The 19,856-nt window shown below is 34.0% G+C and overlaps 1 protein-coding gene across 2 annotated transcripts in view; it reads right to left on the bottom strand.

Moving 5' to 3' along the window:
* Nucleotides 1-19,856, bottom strand: part of JAK2 (Janus kinase 2) — a 153,046-nt gene that overhangs the window by 13,893 nt on the left and 119,297 nt on the right. For both annotated transcript variants that reach the window (XM_024734235.1, XM_024734236.1), the window contains exons 10-22: nucleotides 18,756-18,867; nucleotides 16,661-16,847; nucleotides 15,852-15,979; nucleotides 14,340-14,474; nucleotides 13,132-13,219; nucleotides 11,422-11,549; nucleotides 10,139-10,277; nucleotides 9,089-9,240; nucleotides 8,790-8,940; nucleotides 7,900-8,036; nucleotides 5,421-5,610; nucleotides 3,774-3,898; nucleotides 3,430-3,602 (exon numbers count right to left, since the gene is read on the bottom strand). In XM_024734235.1, the coding sequence (XP_024590003.1) occupies nucleotides 3,430-3,602; nucleotides 3,774-3,898; nucleotides 5,421-5,610; nucleotides 7,900-8,036; nucleotides 8,790-8,940; nucleotides 9,089-9,240; nucleotides 10,139-10,277; nucleotides 11,422-11,549; nucleotides 13,132-13,219; nucleotides 14,340-14,474; nucleotides 15,852-15,979; nucleotides 16,661-16,847; nucleotides 18,756-18,867 (1,845 nt within the window). The remainder of the gene's footprint in view (nucleotides 1-3,429; nucleotides 3,603-3,773; nucleotides 3,899-5,420; nucleotides 5,611-7,899; nucleotides 8,037-8,789; nucleotides 8,941-9,088; nucleotides 9,241-10,138; nucleotides 10,278-11,421; nucleotides 11,550-13,131; nucleotides 13,220-14,339; nucleotides 14,475-15,851; nucleotides 15,980-16,660; nucleotides 16,848-18,755; nucleotides 18,868-19,856) is intronic.

Below are 19,856 nucleotides of genomic sequence, written 5' to 3'. Positions count from 1 at the left end.
CTGTGCTCCGCAATGGGAGAGGCCACAACAGTGAGGGGCCCACGTACTGCAAAATAAATAAATAAATAAAATAAAATAAAAAGGCATCATCAAAAATATAAAATGTGGCAGGGGGGAGAGTAAAAATGTAAAGCTTTGCTTTACATTTTAAGTTGTTATCAACTTGGAAGACACTGCTATATACATACAATGTTATATGTAAACACCACAGTAACCACAAAGAAAAACCTTACAGTACACACAGAAAAGAAAATGAGAATGGAATCTAAACATAATACTAAAAAAATCCAGCAAACCACATGGGATTTTTGCATATATGTTCATCCAGGTATTGGCCTGTAAAAAATCCAGCAAACCAAAGGGAAGACAGAAGAAAGGAACAGAGAAGAACTATAAAAACAGCCAGAAAACAATAAACAAAATGGCAATAAGTACATACCTATCAATTACTTTAAATGTAAATGGACTAAATTAGCCAATATAAAGACATATAGTGGCTGAATAGATTAAAAAAAAAAAAACAAGACCCATCTATATGCTGCCTAGAGATTTATTTCAGAAGTAAAGACACACACAGACTGCATGTGAGGAAAAAGTAATGAAAAGAAAGCTGGTGTAGCTATACTCACAGCAGATAAAACAGACTTTAAAACAAAGCCTGTAATAAAAGATAAAGAAAGGCACTATACAATGATAAAGGGGTCAATCCAGCAAGAAGATAAAACATTTATAAATATATATGCACACTACGTAGGAACACCAAAATATATAAAGCAAATATTACTGGCCCTAAAGGGAGAAATTAAAAGCAATATAATAATAATAGGGGATTTTAATACCCCGCTTACAGCAATGGATAGATCATTCACAAAAAAATCAATCAAAAAGGAAACATTTGGCTTTAAATGACACATTAGATAAGATGGAGTTCACAGATATGTTCAGAATACTCTATCCAGAAGCAGCAGAATACACATTCTTCTAAGGTACACATGGAACATTCTCCAGGATAGATCATGTGTTAGCCCACAACATGTCCCAGTAATTCAAGAAGACTGAAATCATATCAAGCATGTTTTCCAACTATAATGGTATGAAACTAGGAATCACAATAAGAAAACTGGAAAACCACAAAAACATGAAGATTAAACAACATGCGACTAAACAACTAATGGGTCAATGAAGAAATCAAAGGAGAAAAAAGAAAAAAAGCCTAGGGACAAATAAAAACAAAAATAAAGCACACCAAAATCTATGGAATGCAGCAAAAGTAGTTCTAGGAAGGAAGTTCATAGCAATACAGGCCTACCTCAAGAAACAAGTAAAGTCTCAAATAAACAACCTGAATTTGCACCTAAAGGAACTAGAAAAAGACCAAAGCCCAAAGGTAGTAGAAGGAAGGAAATAATAAGATAAGGGCAGAAATAGAGACTAAAAAGACAATAGAATAGAACAGATCAATAAAACCAAGAGCTGGTTCTCTGAGAAGATAAACAAATCAAGAAGCCTTTAGCTAGACTAACCAAGAAAAAAAGGAGAGGGCTCAAATAAATGAAATTAGAAACGAAAGAGGACAAGTCACAACAGATACCACAGAAATACAAAGGATAATAAGAGAATACTACAAACAATTATATGCCAACAAAGTGAACAACCCAGAAAGAACAAATTCCTAGAAACATATAATCTACCAGGACTGAATCGTGAAGAAACAGAAATAGAAAGCCTGAATAGTCCTGAATAGTAAGGAGACTGAGTCAGTAATCAAAAAACTTCCAACAAACACCAAGTCCAGGAAACAGACAGCTTCACTGATGAATTCTTCCAAACATTCAAATAAGATTCAATACTTTTCCTTCTCAATTCTTCCAAAAAAACTGAAGAGGAGGGAACACATCTAAACATGTTATGAGGCCAACATTACCCTAATACCAAAACCAGACAAGGACACTGCAAAAAAATAAATTACAGGCCAATACCTGGATGAATATAGATACAAAAATCCTCAACAAAATATTAGCAAACTGAATTCAACAATACATCAAAAGGATCATATCCCATGATGAAGTGGGATTTATTCCAAGGCTGTAAGGATGGTTCAACATCTGCGTGAACAAAATGAAGGATAAATACCATACGATTATCTCAACAGATGCAGAATAAGCAACTGATAAGATTCTAACATCCACTTATGATAAAAACTCTCAACAAAGTGGGTATAGAGGGAACCTACCTCAACATAATAAAGGCCATATATGACAAATCCACAGTTAACATCATACTCAACAATGAAAACCTGAAAGCCTTTCCTCTAAAATCAGAAACAAGACAAGGATGCCCACTCTCACCACTTTTATTCAACACAGTATTGGAAATTCTAGTCACAGCAATTAAGCAAGAAAAAGAAAGAAAAGGCATCCAAATTCGAAAGGAGGAAGTAAAACTGTCACTCTTTGCAGATGGCATTATACTATATAGAGAAAACCCTAAAGACTCCATGAAATAATAAAAAAAACACTTTTAGAACTAATAAATTCAGTAAAGTCACAGGATACCAAAAACAAAAAAATCAATATACACAAGCCAGTGACATTTCTATACACTAATAGCAAACCAATAGAAAGAGAAATTAAAGCAATCCCATTTACCACTGTATCAAAAAGAATAAAATATCTAGGAATAATTTCAGCCAAGGAGGTGAATGACCTGTACAGTGAAAACTGTTTAAGACACTGATAAAAGAAATCAAAGAAGGCACAATTAAATGGGAAGACAGTCCATGCTCATGGACTGGAAGACTTAATATTGTTAAAACGTCCATACTACCCAAAGCAATCTACAGATTTAATGCAATTCTTATCAAAATTCCAATGACATATTTCACAGAACTAGAACAAATTCTAAAATTTCTACAAAACCATAAAAGATCCCTTGAGAAAGGGAACAACCTTGAGAAAGAAGGACAAAGCTGGAGGTAGCATGCTCCCTGATTTCAAGATATGCTACAAAGCCACAGTGATCAAAACAGGTTGGTACTGGCATAAAAACAGACACCTAGATCAACCAAATAGAATTGAGAGCCCAGAAATAAACCCATATATATATGGACAATTAAATTATAATAAAGGAGCAAAGAACATACAATGGAGAAAGGACAGTCTCTTCAATAAAGGGTGTTGGGAAAACTGGACAAACATGTGCAAAAGAATGAAATTAGACCACTATTTTATACCACATACAAAAATTAACTAAAAATAGATTAAAGACTTGAATGTATGACCTAAAACCATAAAATTCCCAGAGGAAAACATAGGATATAACTTCATTGATTATTACTATAAATATATAAATGACAAACTATTAATAGTAAAAATAAAGTTTGAAGTTTGTGCTCCAAAACTTCATTTTACTGTACTAAAATATACTCACCAGAATATGGGACTTTCACCAGGTTCTTTCACTTTGTAGTATTCTTTGCCTTGTGGCAACACTTTGGTTAAGCCAAAATCTCCTATTTTAACTCTGTTTTCATTCTCCACCAATATATTCCTCGTTGCCAGATCCCTGTGGATATACCTTTTTGTACCAAGATACTCCATACCCTATGAATAAAGTAACATTTTTCTTTCAGCTAGCTTTATAAACATAAACAATTTAAATAGTCTTGTATCTTTCTACTCCCTTAATTATCTAAGAAAAACCTTAGAGGATTTCTTAATAATTACTTCAACATATTCTCTTCATCTACAACAAATAGCCAGGATATTAGGTACCTTGCATATCTGAGATGTGTACTGAAGAAGTTTTTTATGATCTATCCGTTCTTTATGTTTTTGGAGATAGTCTCGTAAACTTCCATATGGTAAATATTCCATAATTAATCTTAGATTACGCCGGCCTATTAACACACAAATGAGAACACAACGTTTTACTCTGCTATACTTTACTGATGAACTATTAGAAAACAACTGTATAAAAATGACTTAAAGGGCTTCCCTGGTGGCGCAGTGGTTGAGAGTCTGCCTGCCGATGCAGGGGACACGGGTTCGTGCCCCGGTCCGGGAAGATCCCACATGCCGCGGAGTGGCTGGGCCCGTGAGCCATGGCCGCTGAGCCTGTGCATCCGGAGCCCGTGCTCCGCAACAGGAGAGGCCACAACAGTGAGAGGCCTGCGTACCGCAAAAAAAAAAAAAAAAAGACTTAAAAGATATATAAAATCTAAGAGACTTCCCTTGTGGTGCACTGGATAAGATTCCACACTCCCAATGCAGGGGGCCCGGGTTTGATCCCTGGTCAGGGAACTAGATCCCATATGCATGCTGCAACTAAGAGTTAGCATGCCACAACTAAGGAGCCTGTGTGCCACAACTAAGGAACCCTGGAGCCGCAACTAATACCCAGTGCAACCTAAAAAAAAAATAATAGTAATAAAGCATGACTGCAGGTATTTTTTTTGTGGTGGCTTCTCTTGTTGCGGAGCATGGGCTTTAGGTGTGCAGGCTTCAGTAGTTGTGGTGTGTGGGCTCAGTAGTTGTGGCTCACGGACTCTAAAGCACAGGCTCAGTAGTTGTGGTAAACGGGTTTAGGTGCTCCGCAGCATGTGGGATCATCCTGAACCAGGTATCGAACCCACGTCCCCTGCACTGGCAGGTGGATTCTCAACAACTGTGCCATCAGGGAAGTCCTGGAGTTATTAATAAAAAAAAAAATCTGAGTCTAAGATGACAAAACCTGATTATAAAATTAAAGGTGATGTAGTAGTTAAGAACAATGACTTTTTTTTTTTTTTTTTGCAGTACGCGTGCCTCTCGCTGTTGTGGCCTCTCACATTGCGGAGCACGTGCTCTGGACGTGCAGGCTCAGCGGCCATGGCTCACGGGCCCAGCCGCTCCGCGGCATGTGGGATCTTCCCGGACCGGGGCACGAACCCGTGTCCCCTGCATCGGCAGGCAGAATCTCAACCACTGTGCCACCAGGGAAGCCCTAGAACAATGACTTTTTGAATCAAAAAGATTTGAATAGAAGTTTTAAAAATAGTTATGTTTTAATCTTCTGTAACCCATTATGCAAACCAAAATAAGCTGATGAGAAAACTTCCTTTCTCTTCATCTATACTGAATAAAAAGCATCTAATTAAAAAAAATAATATTTTCACAGAAAATTTCTTTCTTTAAAAATGACATTCCCTTGGTAAGTTTAAGCAAGAATGGTAACCACCATCCTCAGTGAAGAGAATGATCAATCAAGTAGTCAAGGACTTCCTAACACCAAGTACAATCTCCAGTCATACAGAATGCTTCTTTCTCTGGGTACTGGAATATTTTAAGTCCAGATCTGGAGGCATTATAAGTTTCTACAATATTACCCAGGATGTCAAAGACATACCCTGAGTTCAAAAAAGGTATCAATGGGCAACATACCAGCACTGTAGCACACTCCCTTGTACTTTACAATGTTGTCATGTTGCAAGGATTTAAGGATTTCAATTTCCCTTTCAAAGTCTCTGAGGTGCTCTTCAGTACTGTGCTGGAGCTTCTTCACAGCCACCACCTCTCCAGTGTTGTCTTGTAGAGGGTCATACCGGCACATCTCCACACTGCCAAAATTACCCTAAATAATACATCACATTAAGATAGAAATCGCAAGTTTTCTAGAAAAAGTACTAATAAATTCTGATTATACAGGCAATTTTCAGCAGCTAGACGATGTATCTCGAAACTCACATTAAACAACTTTCAGAACAAGAAAAGGAGATAATATTTCAATAGGTGAGTAGTAAACTTAAATATTTAATTTATTCAAAAGGAATTACAGGCTGAAATATAAAAACTTCAAAAAAGCATTTAAACAAATCATTAACATTAATTTTTAAGATAAGCCAAGGGACATGCCAGGGAATTCCTAAATTTCTATCACTAACTTCCAGGAAGAACTTTTCTTCTTCACAATATAGCCTTTGATGTCACTGTCAGTGAGCTATATGGAATAAGAGTATGTTACAGACTGAATATGTCCATGCCCATCCCCCCAAATTCATATGATAAAGCCCTAACCCTGAATGTGAGTGTATTTGGAGATAAGGCCTGTGAAGAGGTGATAAAGATTAAATAAGGTCATAAGGGTGAGTCCTTCAACCAATAGGGCTGGTGCCTTTATAAGAAGAGGAAGAGACACCAGTTCTCTCTGCCATATAAGGACACAGTGAGAAGGTGGACATGTGCAAGCCAAGAAAAGAGCCCTCATCAGAAACTGAACCCTACTGGAACCTTGATCTAACTTTTCAGCCTCTAGAATTATGAGAAATAAATGTCTGCTGTTTAAGCCAAGGTCAGCCTGTGTGGTTGGCAGCTTCTGTGATTATCTCCCAATGTTCTCTACATTCTGACATTCAAGCTCTTTTAAAATCCCCTCCCCTTGAGTGTAGGCTGGATTTATTAACTCATTTTTAATGAACAGAATATGGCAGGAGTGATAAGATGCCACTCCTGAGATTAGGATATGAAAACACAATGGCTTCAATCTTGGGTATTTGCTCTCAGCTCCTGTGTTGTGAGGCAGCCTGTGGAGAGGCCCGTGTAAGTGAGCTTGGAAGCAGATATTCTGAGGCCTTGTCAATAGCCATGTGGTAAGCTTGGAAGTAAGCCTTCCCCTAGTCAAGCCTTCAGAGAAGACTGCAAGACCTGGCTGACACCTTGATTACAGTCTAGTGAGAGACCTTGAGCTATAACCACCCAGCTAAGTTACTCCCAGATTCCTGACGCGCCTAACCTGTGTGATAATAAATGCTTTTTTGTTTTCAGCTGTTACGTTTTAGGGTGATCTGTTGCACAGCAACAGATAACTAATACACCCAAATACATACTTTTATTTGTCATTGCTACATACTTTGAAACATTCCCGAGACTATTTTACAAACCAGGAATGACAGCAAAGTATTAATATAACTAAGCCAATATATAATATAACACCCAATGTTTAGCTCTGGTAAAGCTGGATCAGAACATTTAGTTTAGATTCAATACCTAAGTGAGGCCTTCATAATACATCCAAGCCCAAATCCAGTTCATAAAGCTACATGGTACAGAGCCCTATACTAGCAAGCTTAGAGGAAGAAAGAGCGCTTTACCACTATGATTGAACCTGCTAAGAACTAAGGTTTTCTTGGTCTTACTTAAAATATGTAGGCTATGCATGACTGTGTGACCTTTCAGCAGGTAGAGACTGTCTGCTAGTAAACATGGTCCAGTCAACATCTAGACTCTGAACAAGCAGATTAATTATTTCTCTCTGAGATGACTGAAAAAGGACATCGGTGGAGAGGCTTAATTAATTGTTCCTTTCTGTATCTCATAACCAAAGCGCCCTCTACCAAGAGTCTCATGGTCAAATTAACTGGGGAAAATACTGCCTAATTTATCCATCTCTTGAAAATGTTCAATGCACAGTACATGTTAAAGGTTCTGAGAAGTTCTTCAGTAAAGACAGCTGTTTATTTAACACAGCATTTCTTCAACATCTGACAACGAAACCTTTTTTCTACAAACACTTTTTTTAAACTTTTTATTTTATATTGGAGTATAGTTGATTAACAATGTTTGTTAGTTTCAGGTGTAGAGTAAAGTGATTCAGGTGTAGATTCAGTGATTCAGTGATTCAGGTGTAGAGTAAAGTTATACATATACATGTATCTGTTCTTTTTCAAATTATTTTCCCATTTAGGTTGTTACATAATATTGAGCAGAGTTCCCTGTGGTATAGAGTAGATCCTTGTTGGTTATACAAACAGTCTTTAAAATTTTGTGGAAAGTGAACTTTAGAGAATCTCTTAAGCCTTTTTTTCCCTAAATAAAATGTTTTACGATTATATTTCAACTATTTAAAAATCTTCTGACATCTTACCTTGCCAAGTTGCTGTAGAAATTTCAAGTGTCTCTCTTCAAATTGTGTAGGGTCTCGGTCTTCAAAAGCACCAGAAAACCCTAGGGCACCTATTCTCATATTAGGTAACATGTCATTTTCTGTTAATAGTTCATAATCTGGAGAAATAAAGAATATTTCTACCATAACCTGGCAAATCCATTCTCTAGGTTAAAATAATACATATTCAAGCTGACCAAAATAATCAGAATGAGTTAGAAATACTAAATACAAATCAATACAGGGCAACTCTAATAGTTTTGATTATGTTAATGGAAGCCTTGAATTATAACCCATAATCTAACATGTTTTCAGTAAAGATTTTTGCAAAGGATAAATGAATACTTTCCAAAATAGGTAGTTTTAATAGTTATAAAGTAAGATTATATGCCGATTTTTGTGGTGAGAAGAGATAATAGTATTGGAACAGGAAATACTTATAGGTCAGACACATGTATATTTAGCTATGTATTTTAAAGGAGGAGAGGACAAACAAAAACAAATCTACTTCATGTTTACAAAATTAATCAATTACAGAATATATGAGAACTAGTTAAAAAAACAAAAGAATTGTTTTTAAAAAGTCAAATAAGTCAAATAAACTTCTATCGTTTACTACTCATTAACTGGCAAACTAAAATGAGGTTATTAAAAGGGAAAAAGCCTTTTTTAAAAATGGAAATACTTCACAATCAGTGAGACCAGAAAATGTATAAAGTAAGAAAAGTCAAATGAACGTAAGAAATTAAGAGGGTCAAAAAGATATCAGGGAACTTTCCAGAGGGGATTACAAAATTAGTAAGGATTTATTAAATATAACAAAGATAGAAAGATAGCTGGAGACTCATTAAGATTGCTCCATCAATACGTACCTGGAGTAAACAAACTATTAAGATCTCGTATGATGGCTCTGAAAGAAGGTCTAAAATCTGGTTCGTAATCCATACAATTATTAATAAGATTTGCTAATTCTGTCCACTTTGGTGCAGGAAGCTGGTGCCTATTTTCATAAAACTGTAGTTTCTATAATTAAAGAACCACATGTTGATAATAAATTATAAATGCCGTATCAACCTTTTTTACATAAAATGGGCTAAAGAATATCAAATCATGTGCAAATAATATCAGGGATCACAAGGTAATTCCAACTTCACCGTTTACATGAACTTACTCTTTGAGAATCCAAAGCACTCAGGGGCTTATCTCCTCCACTGCAGATTTCCCACAAAGTGGTACCAAAACTCCATTTGTCTGTTGCCAAATTTAGATTTTTAGGATTTTCAATGCATTCAGGTGGTACCCATGGTATTCTCTCCTGCAGAACTTTCAAATGATAGGAACAAAGTATGGTTAAAGAGTTCCCACAATTAAACAATTCTTATATATGTTAATAATTTTTGCTGTATAATTAAGAGAGTACAGAGTCCTTTCTCCTTCACCATATGAATATATATTCTCTTTCTTCACATCCCATTCCAAAGGGTAAAGTCCCCCTGAGTATCAGATCTAACTAAGATCCTATAACATTTTCTGCCCTATAGTCTCTGTCTTCACTTCATATAAAGGCACCAAGTTTAAGTACTACTGGCTGAAATAGGAAACCATGCATCAGTGTACAAAAGTTGATAAATTTGGATTCTAACTTTAGACATTCAATTAGAGAAATTAGCTAATGTAATGAAATACAATTACAACACTATTTGGATAAAAAAAAATGCCTCTCAATTATCTGACTGAATTTTTTACTTTAATTAATTGTGTTAAGGAGAAGGTTATCAACACAAAAGTTTTAAGAAGTCATAATTAGCTGAATAATTAAACTAAATAAAAAATTCAAACTTGATAATATATCTTCTCAAATTTTTATTTAACGACTAAAGGGAAGAAAAATTTAGAAGAATTTACTTGTGGCTCAAAGAATGATATTTAAAAATTTCACAATAAAACTGGATAAAATCCAATATTCCATATATAATTAGGGATTAACACTGTTTTAAAAAAATCATCTTACAGTACATAGAAACATGCTTATAAGAAAGGAGAAACAGAGACTAGGATGTAACTATAACTTAATTTAGATTGCTAAAAATGGTAACTAAAATTTATTATTAATCAAGAACATGTCAATAAAATAGAATTTGAGAAAAATTAACAGCCTGATCTTTATGCCTCTTTCTAAGCAAAGCTTAATAAAGTTAAATTCGATCCCTGTAGAACTTACTGTCCTTTGGCAAAACTGTAATACTAATGCCAGGATCACTAAGTTTGATGAAAGGAGGATTTCCTGTCTTCCTGTCTTCTTCTCTGATAAGAAGAATATTTTTGGTGCACACATTCCCATGAATAAGGGTTTTTTCTTCCTATTAAAGTTAAATGCATATACATTCAAATATTAATCCACAAATAATTTGAGCACTTAATATGTCCAAGACCCCAAAATGGATTTAAAAAGTAAAAATAAGAAAACAGTATTCATAAACATTAATTGGAGGCACACTTTGAGAAAATAAAACGAAATTTTATGGCATCACCATGCTTCGTGTTTTACATTTTAAGTGAAACAATGCTCTATATCCACGAAGAAACAAATACATAAAAAAAAATTATTTATTTATTTATTATTTATTTTGGGCTGCGTTGGGTCTTCGTTGCTGTGCGCAGGCTTTTCTCTAGTGGCGGCGAGCGGGGGCTACTCTTCATTGCAGTGAGTGGGCTTCTCATTGCGGTGGCTTCTCTTGTTGCAGAGCACAGGCTCTAGGCGCACAGGTTTCAGTAGTTGTGGCACGTGGGCTCAGTAGTTGTGGCTCGCGGGCTCTAGAGCGCAGGCTCAGTAGTTGTGTGGCATGGGCTTAGCTGCTCCGCGGGGCATGTGGGATCTTCCTGGACCAGGGATCAAACCCATGTTCCCTGCATTGGCAGGTGGGTTCTCAACCACTGCGCCACCAGGGAAGTCCCACGAATACTTTTTAAAACTACTTAATGCCAGTTCACTTTATTAAGCTGAGATTTTAAATAGTATATATTTGTAGGTGGTAGTTAACAGCAAGAAATACTGTTTCTGTTCAGTAGGTGCATTCTTAAGGATCTGATCACTAGCTGGCCCTCTGGTATTCTGCTTCTCTGGCAAAACTGCTTTCTCAATGGACATAATGTCCAATTACCCACAAATACCATAACAAGGTATTTTGTGCAGGAATTTTTTGCTATTCATAGTTAGCACAACTTTTTGATAATTTTTCGTTAAATTCACTGAAGCCAAGATACACAAACTACAGACTGTCTATCAGCAGTTCTAAGAGATTGATGGGATGACAAAACTATTTCTTTCAAAATTGATTTCACATAAGTACACCTAAAATAATCCCTTTCATCAACTAACACAGATTATTTTAAATGACTCAGCATCCATTTACAGATTTATTTCTTGGTCCCACGTCAAGATCCTTTCACATTGCTTCATAATCTAAAACAGTAAGCTGACAAAAGAATATAATAATTACTTACTAGAAAATGCATGGCCCATGCCAGCTGTTTAGCCACTTCAAGTTTCCATAATATATTTATAGAATTTTTATTCTTTTTCAGATATATATCTAGTGATCCAAATTTTACAAACTCCTGAACCAGAATATCTGCATTAAAATATAATGATAATAATAAGACTCAAGTACTGTACAGTAAAATATATATCATTTTAAACTTTTATAATTATATTTATAGTTATATGTGATATTATAGGTAAAGAGATTAAGCTACGTAAAATTCACTAATTTAAAGAAAGGTTAACAGCTATATAAAATGTATATTGGGGTTTTAGTTCATTCACAACAGAAAGAGGTAAAGTCTAAACAATTACATATAAACACAATATTATATATAATTGTACATTATGTATAATAATATGTAGATGTATGTAGATCAAATCCCAAATTGTGATTCCGCTTCATCTAATATTAAAATTAGTTTTCATATGATATACAACAACTTTTGGTGACAAAACTACCTTTGGACCTTGCTGGGTAACTAAAACAAATGTTATGAAAGTTTTTATGCCTATAGTTAATTTGGAGAACAGTCAACATGTCAATAATAAAGAACTGACTGCAGGGAAATTTACATCAGGGCAAGCGTCAAAAAAAAGATCTAAGAGTTACAATGAGCAAGGGCTTAGTAAAACTTTTTTATGTGGCATGTAAGACTACTATATTTCACAGATACCACTGACTGTCATATGTCCCATTATTATGTGTCATAAAATTTTAAAAATTGCCAATTAAATTATGAAATGACATCAATTATATCACACTTCCTAATTTCAGATATTTTTAATGTGAAAAAAATGTATCACAGAATCAATGAAATAAGTATAAAAGCAAATGTAAGATCTGGGATTATTTGCTCTAAAACACTGTTTTCAAACTTTGTAAAGAAGTATATTCTTTTTTTCCCCTAGATGAAAATTTACAGGAAACATCAATAAATAAAAAAGAGAAATACAGAACCACTTTAGTTGGCGGTGAGAGGCAGAACTCTCTACTCTACATTTAGATTTACTCCCATTTCATCAGTCCCCTGAGATACCTCTACAGAACAGATTTGAAAACCACTGCCTCTGAAAAGACTATCAATTTTCAAAAACATGAAAAAATGTTATATAAGTATGGATGCATATTTAATCATATTACTAATGGAAAATAGGAAATTAATTACATAAGTAATTTCTGAATGTAAACTTTTGAGAGTTTTTATGAACAGTTTAAATTTAGCCATAAATTATATCTATATCAACATCCAATCATTTCAGTCAGTTCCATTACAATTCAATCTAACATTTATATGCTTTGTCTTAATAATTTCAAAGAGATCTGTACTGAAATGGCCAGTTATTACAATGTTATGTTGAACCAGCCATAATCTGTATTGCTATGGTTAACAGAAAAGGTTGTTTTTGTTTACTATAATACTGTACTGTTCTGGCATTTTAACATAAGCCATATTAAACTGTTTACTGCATTTTAATTTCATTCATTGGTTTCCTTTATAAGAAGATATAACTGAACAGTTCCACAGTGTTTTTGGTTTCAACAATATTTAATTCCTGTTATAGTTTATATTGATATCTATTATCCTGAAATTGAATTTTCTATACAAATAAAAATGGATGTTCTGAGAAAGGCATAACATTAACATAAGGAAGCCAGTCGTTTTACTTACTCTCCTCTCCACAGACACATACTCCATAATTTAAAACCAGATGTTTGTGAGAAAGCTGGCTCATCATGCTTGCTGCTTCAAAGAAAGACTAAGGAAAAGAAAAATATACAAAAGATGCAAAAGAATTATTTTTTGTGTCTAAAAGCATTCATAGTTCAGCAAGATTCTCTCTGCCATAAGAGAAATGCACTTTCTCCTATTAGCAGGACTATAGATAAGGTTACAATGTGCTTTGGTCCCTTCAGACGGAGTTACAACTGCCATCAACCTTGATGTTAGAATTCATTCTCAGGAAAACCTTGAGTAAGCTTGGTTCAAGCAGACAGCAATGTGAAAGAACAATAGTGGTTGGTACAGAGCAACATAAATGATGCAAGATTAACAGGCTTAGACCCATAGCACCTAGAATAGAGAACAGTGGTACGAACAGAGACAGACACCAAAGACAGTGATGTGGGACTGCAGTAAATGGATGGGAGCTTCAAGTAACACTTCCTAAAAAATTAAGAATGATCGCTGTGCAGATAAAATAGTGTAACAACTATGTCAGGAAACTGGCATGGTGTTAACATCACTATAACTCAACTAAACTTTGCCTTGAACTTCTGGGTATGGCTGTTGAAGATCACAATCACCAACACTGTGGTGTTCTGGATTAGAACAACTCTTCGGCTTCTATGTTTCACATTATCTTCTACTAATATCCTTTAAGACATTTTAAGTATCATAAATGTTTGTTACATCATGTTTGGTGATATCTTACTATACTAAGGACTTTGGCAACTGGCAGCTGGGTTTCTGCTGGCTAGCATCTTTGGATGATGCCCAGAGGTAACAACATTTCACCTAGAGTGCTCCTCACGTACACTGCCTTTCAAACTTTTTTTTAAGTAGGCGAAATTATAGAGGAAACCTGTGGAACCCATGAAGCTCTGGGGAGCCAAATTTAAAAGCCACTGCTTTAGTATATACAAAGATGTAATAATACACATAACACAATGCTTAATATTTAGTTTGGAAATTAGTTATTATGAAAAAATTCCATATTTTTTTAGACCCACCAGAATACATCCTCAGAAAGGTTCTTGACATATATACTTATAAAAATTACAATTTGGAAAAGCTACATACATGAATGTGTTATGTACATATGAGAGCATATCTTTAAATATCATAAACTACATGAACTACAAAAGGAATATACAAACCTCTGAATAGTTTCTATGTGCTTTATCCAGAACTTTTAAAAGAACTTCTGTTTCATGCAGTTGACCATAGTCTCCTACTTCTCTTCTTACACCTTTAAAAATTTTGGTAAAAGTTCCTTGGCCAAGGCTTTCATGCTTTAACAGAAAAAATGGAAAGAAAGAATGAATAAAGATGGAGAAAGAAGTGGGAATAAGGAAATATGTTCAATGACAAACAGTCTTTAAAAAATCCACTAGTATTTCTTGCATATCTTTACAGAATAATTGTTGAAAGACTGCACTCTGAATTCAGCAGGGCTGCCTGCAATCTATTACTATTAGTTTTGTAACGTTAGTCAGGTTACCTGGCAACTCTCTGCTTCTTGTTACTCATATAAGGATTCATATCTTTATAATTCTGGATAATTCTATCTATTGTCTCCTTAAGGAACTCAGACATTAGTTGGTTTTTCTCATTCTACTCTCCATGTCCCTTAAGTTCTGTTTCATAACTTCCATTTCTTTCTCCCTCTCTGCTGCCTTTGAATAATTTTCAGATCTAACTTTCAATTCACTAGTTTTCTCTTCAACTATGAGTAACTGCTTTTTAATTTGTTCATTTTTTTAATGTCAATGAGTGTATTTTTCATTTCTATACTTGCCCTCATATATATGTATTTTATAATCTCTATCTGAAAAGTCTGTTATATGAAGCTCTTGAAGTATAATTTGATATTTGTCAGTCTTCTGACTCTTGCTTAATCTGGGATTATTTCTCTGTATGTTTTAAAATTTACAATTAAAAGCTCATGTTTGGAGTCATTTTAACTGGGAATCTTCGGTGGCCTAGATTAAGAGTATATTCTTCCAAAAGATTTTATATGTGCTCTGCCAACCACCACAGGGTGTTACTAGGGGAATACCACTTGTTAATTTAATTTATTGGCTTAGGGTTTCTCAAACCATGCAGGTGATATAAAGAAACCCAAACTCAAAAGTTTATAATTACAAATTCTCAGGATAGACTTTTTCATAACTAAGAGCTCAACTAAAACATACAACACTCTTCTCTTTTTGCTAGCAGGTGAATTTTTCACAATCCAAATATTTTTCACTGAGGATGTATTTACGTGAGGGTCCTGGTAATCCCGATCCCCCAAAATGTTCTGTGGCCAAACATCAGCTCTTATGTACTACTTTGTTTTCAGTACCTTCTTTGAACTTCCCTTACTTTCTTGAGAACTTGAGAATTAAGATACTTTTTTAGAGGAAGACTTTTAATTTTTAATTTATTAAAAAATTTTTTAATTCCTGAAAAGATAATACAATTCCATTCTTAAAATAATTAACTTAAGTTCGGTATCACATTTTCACAAGAAATAAAAATATGTGAACTGCTATAAAATTTTTATAACATAGGTTATAATAAAAGAGTTCCAAATGTCATATGAATGTAATGTGGGTTAGAAAATGAAGAAAACAGTTGTTGTTTTAAAAAGACAAAAAGACAATAATCAGCATCTAATGACTTACAAATATCAAATCTTCATTTCTGATTTTGTGGAACACCATTTGGTTCACATTGTTATGCCTCTGTAATGTTGGTGAGGTTGGTACATCAGAAATACCATTGGTTCTGAAGACTAGAAGGTTTGATTTATCTGTTTAAAAAAAAGGATAGAATGAATGAAAAAAAAATATATATATATAAAATCAAAACACACTGAGGATATAAATTGCTCCAAAGGGATAAAATAAAATGTGTTCTATATACAAGAAATGCTTAACAGCCTCTTATTGTTCATTTTTTTCATAGAAAATTATTTTAGGAGTTTATTCATTGAACTTTGAGGTACTCTAACCAGTTATTTTATATATTCAAAATTATAATCCCTTCCTTAACTAGTATAATTTTTCAGGAATTTTAATAATAATTTTAATGTGCCTGTTACTTTAAAGGATTTCCAACTTTATTTTTATTTTAAAAGATAATTTAAAAGAAATTAAAATTCTAAAAGAATCTGAAAGCTTTTACTTAGAATAACATATGAGAATTTGGTACTGAGGTCTTTCAGTTCAATAAATAAGTGACTTATTGATACCATGAAATTATTTTTTAAAGTACATTTTAGAATTACAAAACTTTAAGTCACTTCTAGAAAACATAAACCAAACTGAACAATTCTATTAGAGGATGCCTGTACAACATATCAGGAAAAAATTAATTTGTTTTTGGAGCTTCTTCTTTCCTATTTCTTTTGAAATCAACATGCTGAAAATAGCTCCCACCATATACACCATCCATGGCCAATATTTTAAAAATAACTAGAAATCTATTTTACCTTTTGGCTTTGGGGGACAGCATTTAGTAAACTGGAAAATTATACTGTCTGAGCGAACAGTTTCCATCTGATAGCAATTCAAAAGATCTTTAAGATTACTGAAGTTCTTCTTAGTACCAGTGAGGTTGTATTCTCCATTCTCATTTTTTGTAATCAAACAGTGCTTATATTCAATGACGTTTTCTCTCTATGTAAGTTTAATTATAAAGAGAGGGAAGGAAAAATCACAATGGACATAATAGTGATTACTGTGACAAAAATGATATCACAAAACAACCAAAAGAACATTTAGACATTTGAACCATGAATACCAGCATAAGGTGAGAGAGGTGTTTGGTTCCTCAAAAGGGCATCTAATTACAACTGCCTAGCCAACAGAAATGGCTTAAAAGTTATTTTATTGAAAGGCAAGGAAGAAAGCAATAATAATAAACAATAATAATACCATCCTTAACAGCATTCCACCATTTACAGAATAAAGTCTAAAACTATTTTAGCATATAAGGCCTTCCATAAGCTGGCTTCTGCCTCCACCCCCAACCTCAACTCCTGCCACTCTCAATATACAACCCATGCTCTAGCTACATCAGGTGACCTAAAATTTTTCAAGCAAATGCCATGCCGTTTCATGCCTTGATAACTGTACGTGCTGTCTCTCTACAGAATGTACATCCTTTCCTTTTGAGCAATGTACTTTTTATTCAATCCTTAAAACTCAGCTCAATTTCCACTTTTTCTGTGAAGTCCTCCCTAACTCTGACCCCATTCCATAAGCAAAGGTGACTACCTATTGTGCCTCTACTGTATTTGTTAATGATGTCTAATATGGCAATTTTAATATTTTTCAGTTTTTCGATGTTTGTCTTATGTGCTCTATTATGAACTTGCTCAACCATCTATTTTTTGAACTGCTTCTTATAAACATATTCAACCGACTTAGAACCATTTTTATAAAATTGACTCATTATCTCCAGTCAGTCTCAAGTGCTTCCTACTCCAAAGGACCTTTCTTAATAATTGTAATCCCTTCTCTTATTGTCAATATTTGCTTATACTGGATATACTGGGTAATAAACAATACTCGATTTAGTATTTTCTGGTATACTTTATTTTTGTTTTTCCAAAAGATAAATTTCTTGAAGCAAGGTTATAGCATAGACTCCCTGATATTTAGCCCTCATATTATGCTGGGCAAATACAGTAAATATAAAAAATATATACATTTTGATATGATAATTGAATATAATAGACTGTCATATATGACAGTAAAGATACTGTGAAATTAGGATAGATTATCGGTATTTTACAACGTTAAAGTCATGGAGCAACCTACTTTATGTATTGTATTTATGGACAATTACTCCACTTTACATATGCTAACTATAAGATGACTGCTTTTTATAAAAATTAATAACACAATCCTTACATTCTCTAATTTTAAAAAGATAAATTTTGTAAGCAGCTACAAAGTTTCTCAAGATTTATACCATGAAACTGCCTTATAAGTGATAGTATCTTTTTAGATAATTTTGGATAGTAAACAATCTTAGTTGAGATCCAAAATGATCTGTATTAACAGTGAGATTTCCTTGCAGTTTTACATTTAAAACATACATTGTAGATCATTATTCTTAATATTGGAAAACCACTAGTTAAAAGTGCAATAATGTCTCTTTCTTTGTTATTACCCTATTTCACTCTAATCCTATAACCATTATCTGTAAAAGGAAAGTTTACTTCTGATTTATTTAGTTCTACATGTTTTGGTAAAGATATGCATTTTTGTGAAAAAAGAGACTTCAAGAGACTTGATGAAAGTTAACACACTGGTAACACCCAAACATCAAAAAAAACAAATTCCAGAAGATAGTAAGATATTACAAATAATTTTTAACATAAGTCCTAGAAATTATATCTTGTTTATGAAGAATAGCTGAGGTAAATTAAGTTTACTTAATTGCTAGTTATCATATCCAAAGCCATCATATCCAAAACCATCATCTGAGTATTAAAAAGGAAATATGGTAGATATTACAAAAGGGAAATTATATGCACTAAATAAAGATGTTACCATTAATTAGTGTGACATACTAACCTCAACAGCAAAAGTCAGAAAATATTTATTAAAGTCCTTAGGACTGCATCGAAGTACATAGAGTCCAGTCTGATTACCAGTTTTCTTCAGTTTACTGATGGCAAAATCCATTCTGAAGGTAAAGAAGTAATTTGCATGATAATGTAGCAAGAACCATGACATTATGACCAAAATGTCATCTAAAAGTCGAAAGTCAAATCTAAAACTCTCAGAATTTTTAGAAGTCTCCTCCACTTTATATTTTTATCAATAATCTTACAAGGAAAAATATTAAAGTACCAAGCTATTTTGCAATAAATTCAAACCGATTCAAGGGGCAATTATATTGCTTTAGAAACAAAAGGTATTATAAGACATACAAAATCACAAAGAACAATTCATTCATATGAATTTTCTGCCTTCTGATTTCAAATTTAGTATTTTAAAAACCATAATCTCGGGCTTCCCTGGTGTCGCAGTGGTTGAGAGTCCGCCTGCCGATGCAGGGGACACGGGTTCGTGCCCCAGTCCGGGAAGATCCCACATGCCGCGGAGCGGCTGGGCCCGTGAGCCATGGCCGCTGAGCCTGCGTGTCCGGAGCCTGTGCTCCACAGCGGGAGAGGCCACAACAGTGAAAGGCCCGCGTACCACAAAAAAACACATAAACTATACAAACAATATGTCATAAAACACTCATGTCTCTTCTACCACAGCAATTGCTAATATAAAAATTTGTGCATCTTTAATATTTAATATAATATACCAAAGTCTACTAGAAGACCCATGGCAAGCAACAAAGACTACAAATTTTTAAAATTTGCTACATGTTTAACTGAAGCTGCACATCTTGAAAGAAATGCAATCTACGTGAAAGCAAGAGTTATCCGTTTCACTTACCACTGTATTTCTCATACCTAAACCAGTGCCTGGTGCATATTAGGTACTCAGTAAATGTTCTACAAATAAATGAAAGAATGGATGGATGGATAATGAATGAATGGATAATGAATGAATGGATGTAGGAGCTTTTAAAATACTGAATATGTAAATTATAGAATGTTCAAGTAGTGCAACTTTTTCATATCAACCGTACTTCTTAAACAGACATTAGGTATAGGCCAA

The sequence above is a fragment of the Neophocaena asiaeorientalis genome, unplaced genomic scaffold (assembly GCF_003031525.2).
Source record: "Neophocaena asiaeorientalis asiaeorientalis breed wild unplaced genomic scaffold, Neophocaena_asiaeorientalis_V1.1 scaffold256, whole genome shotgun sequence".
Classification (NCBI taxonomy): Eukaryota; Metazoa; Chordata; class Mammalia; order Artiodactyla; family Phocoenidae; genus Neophocaena; species Neophocaena asiaeorientalis.
This window is presented reverse-complemented; position numbering and strand designations above follow the sequence as displayed.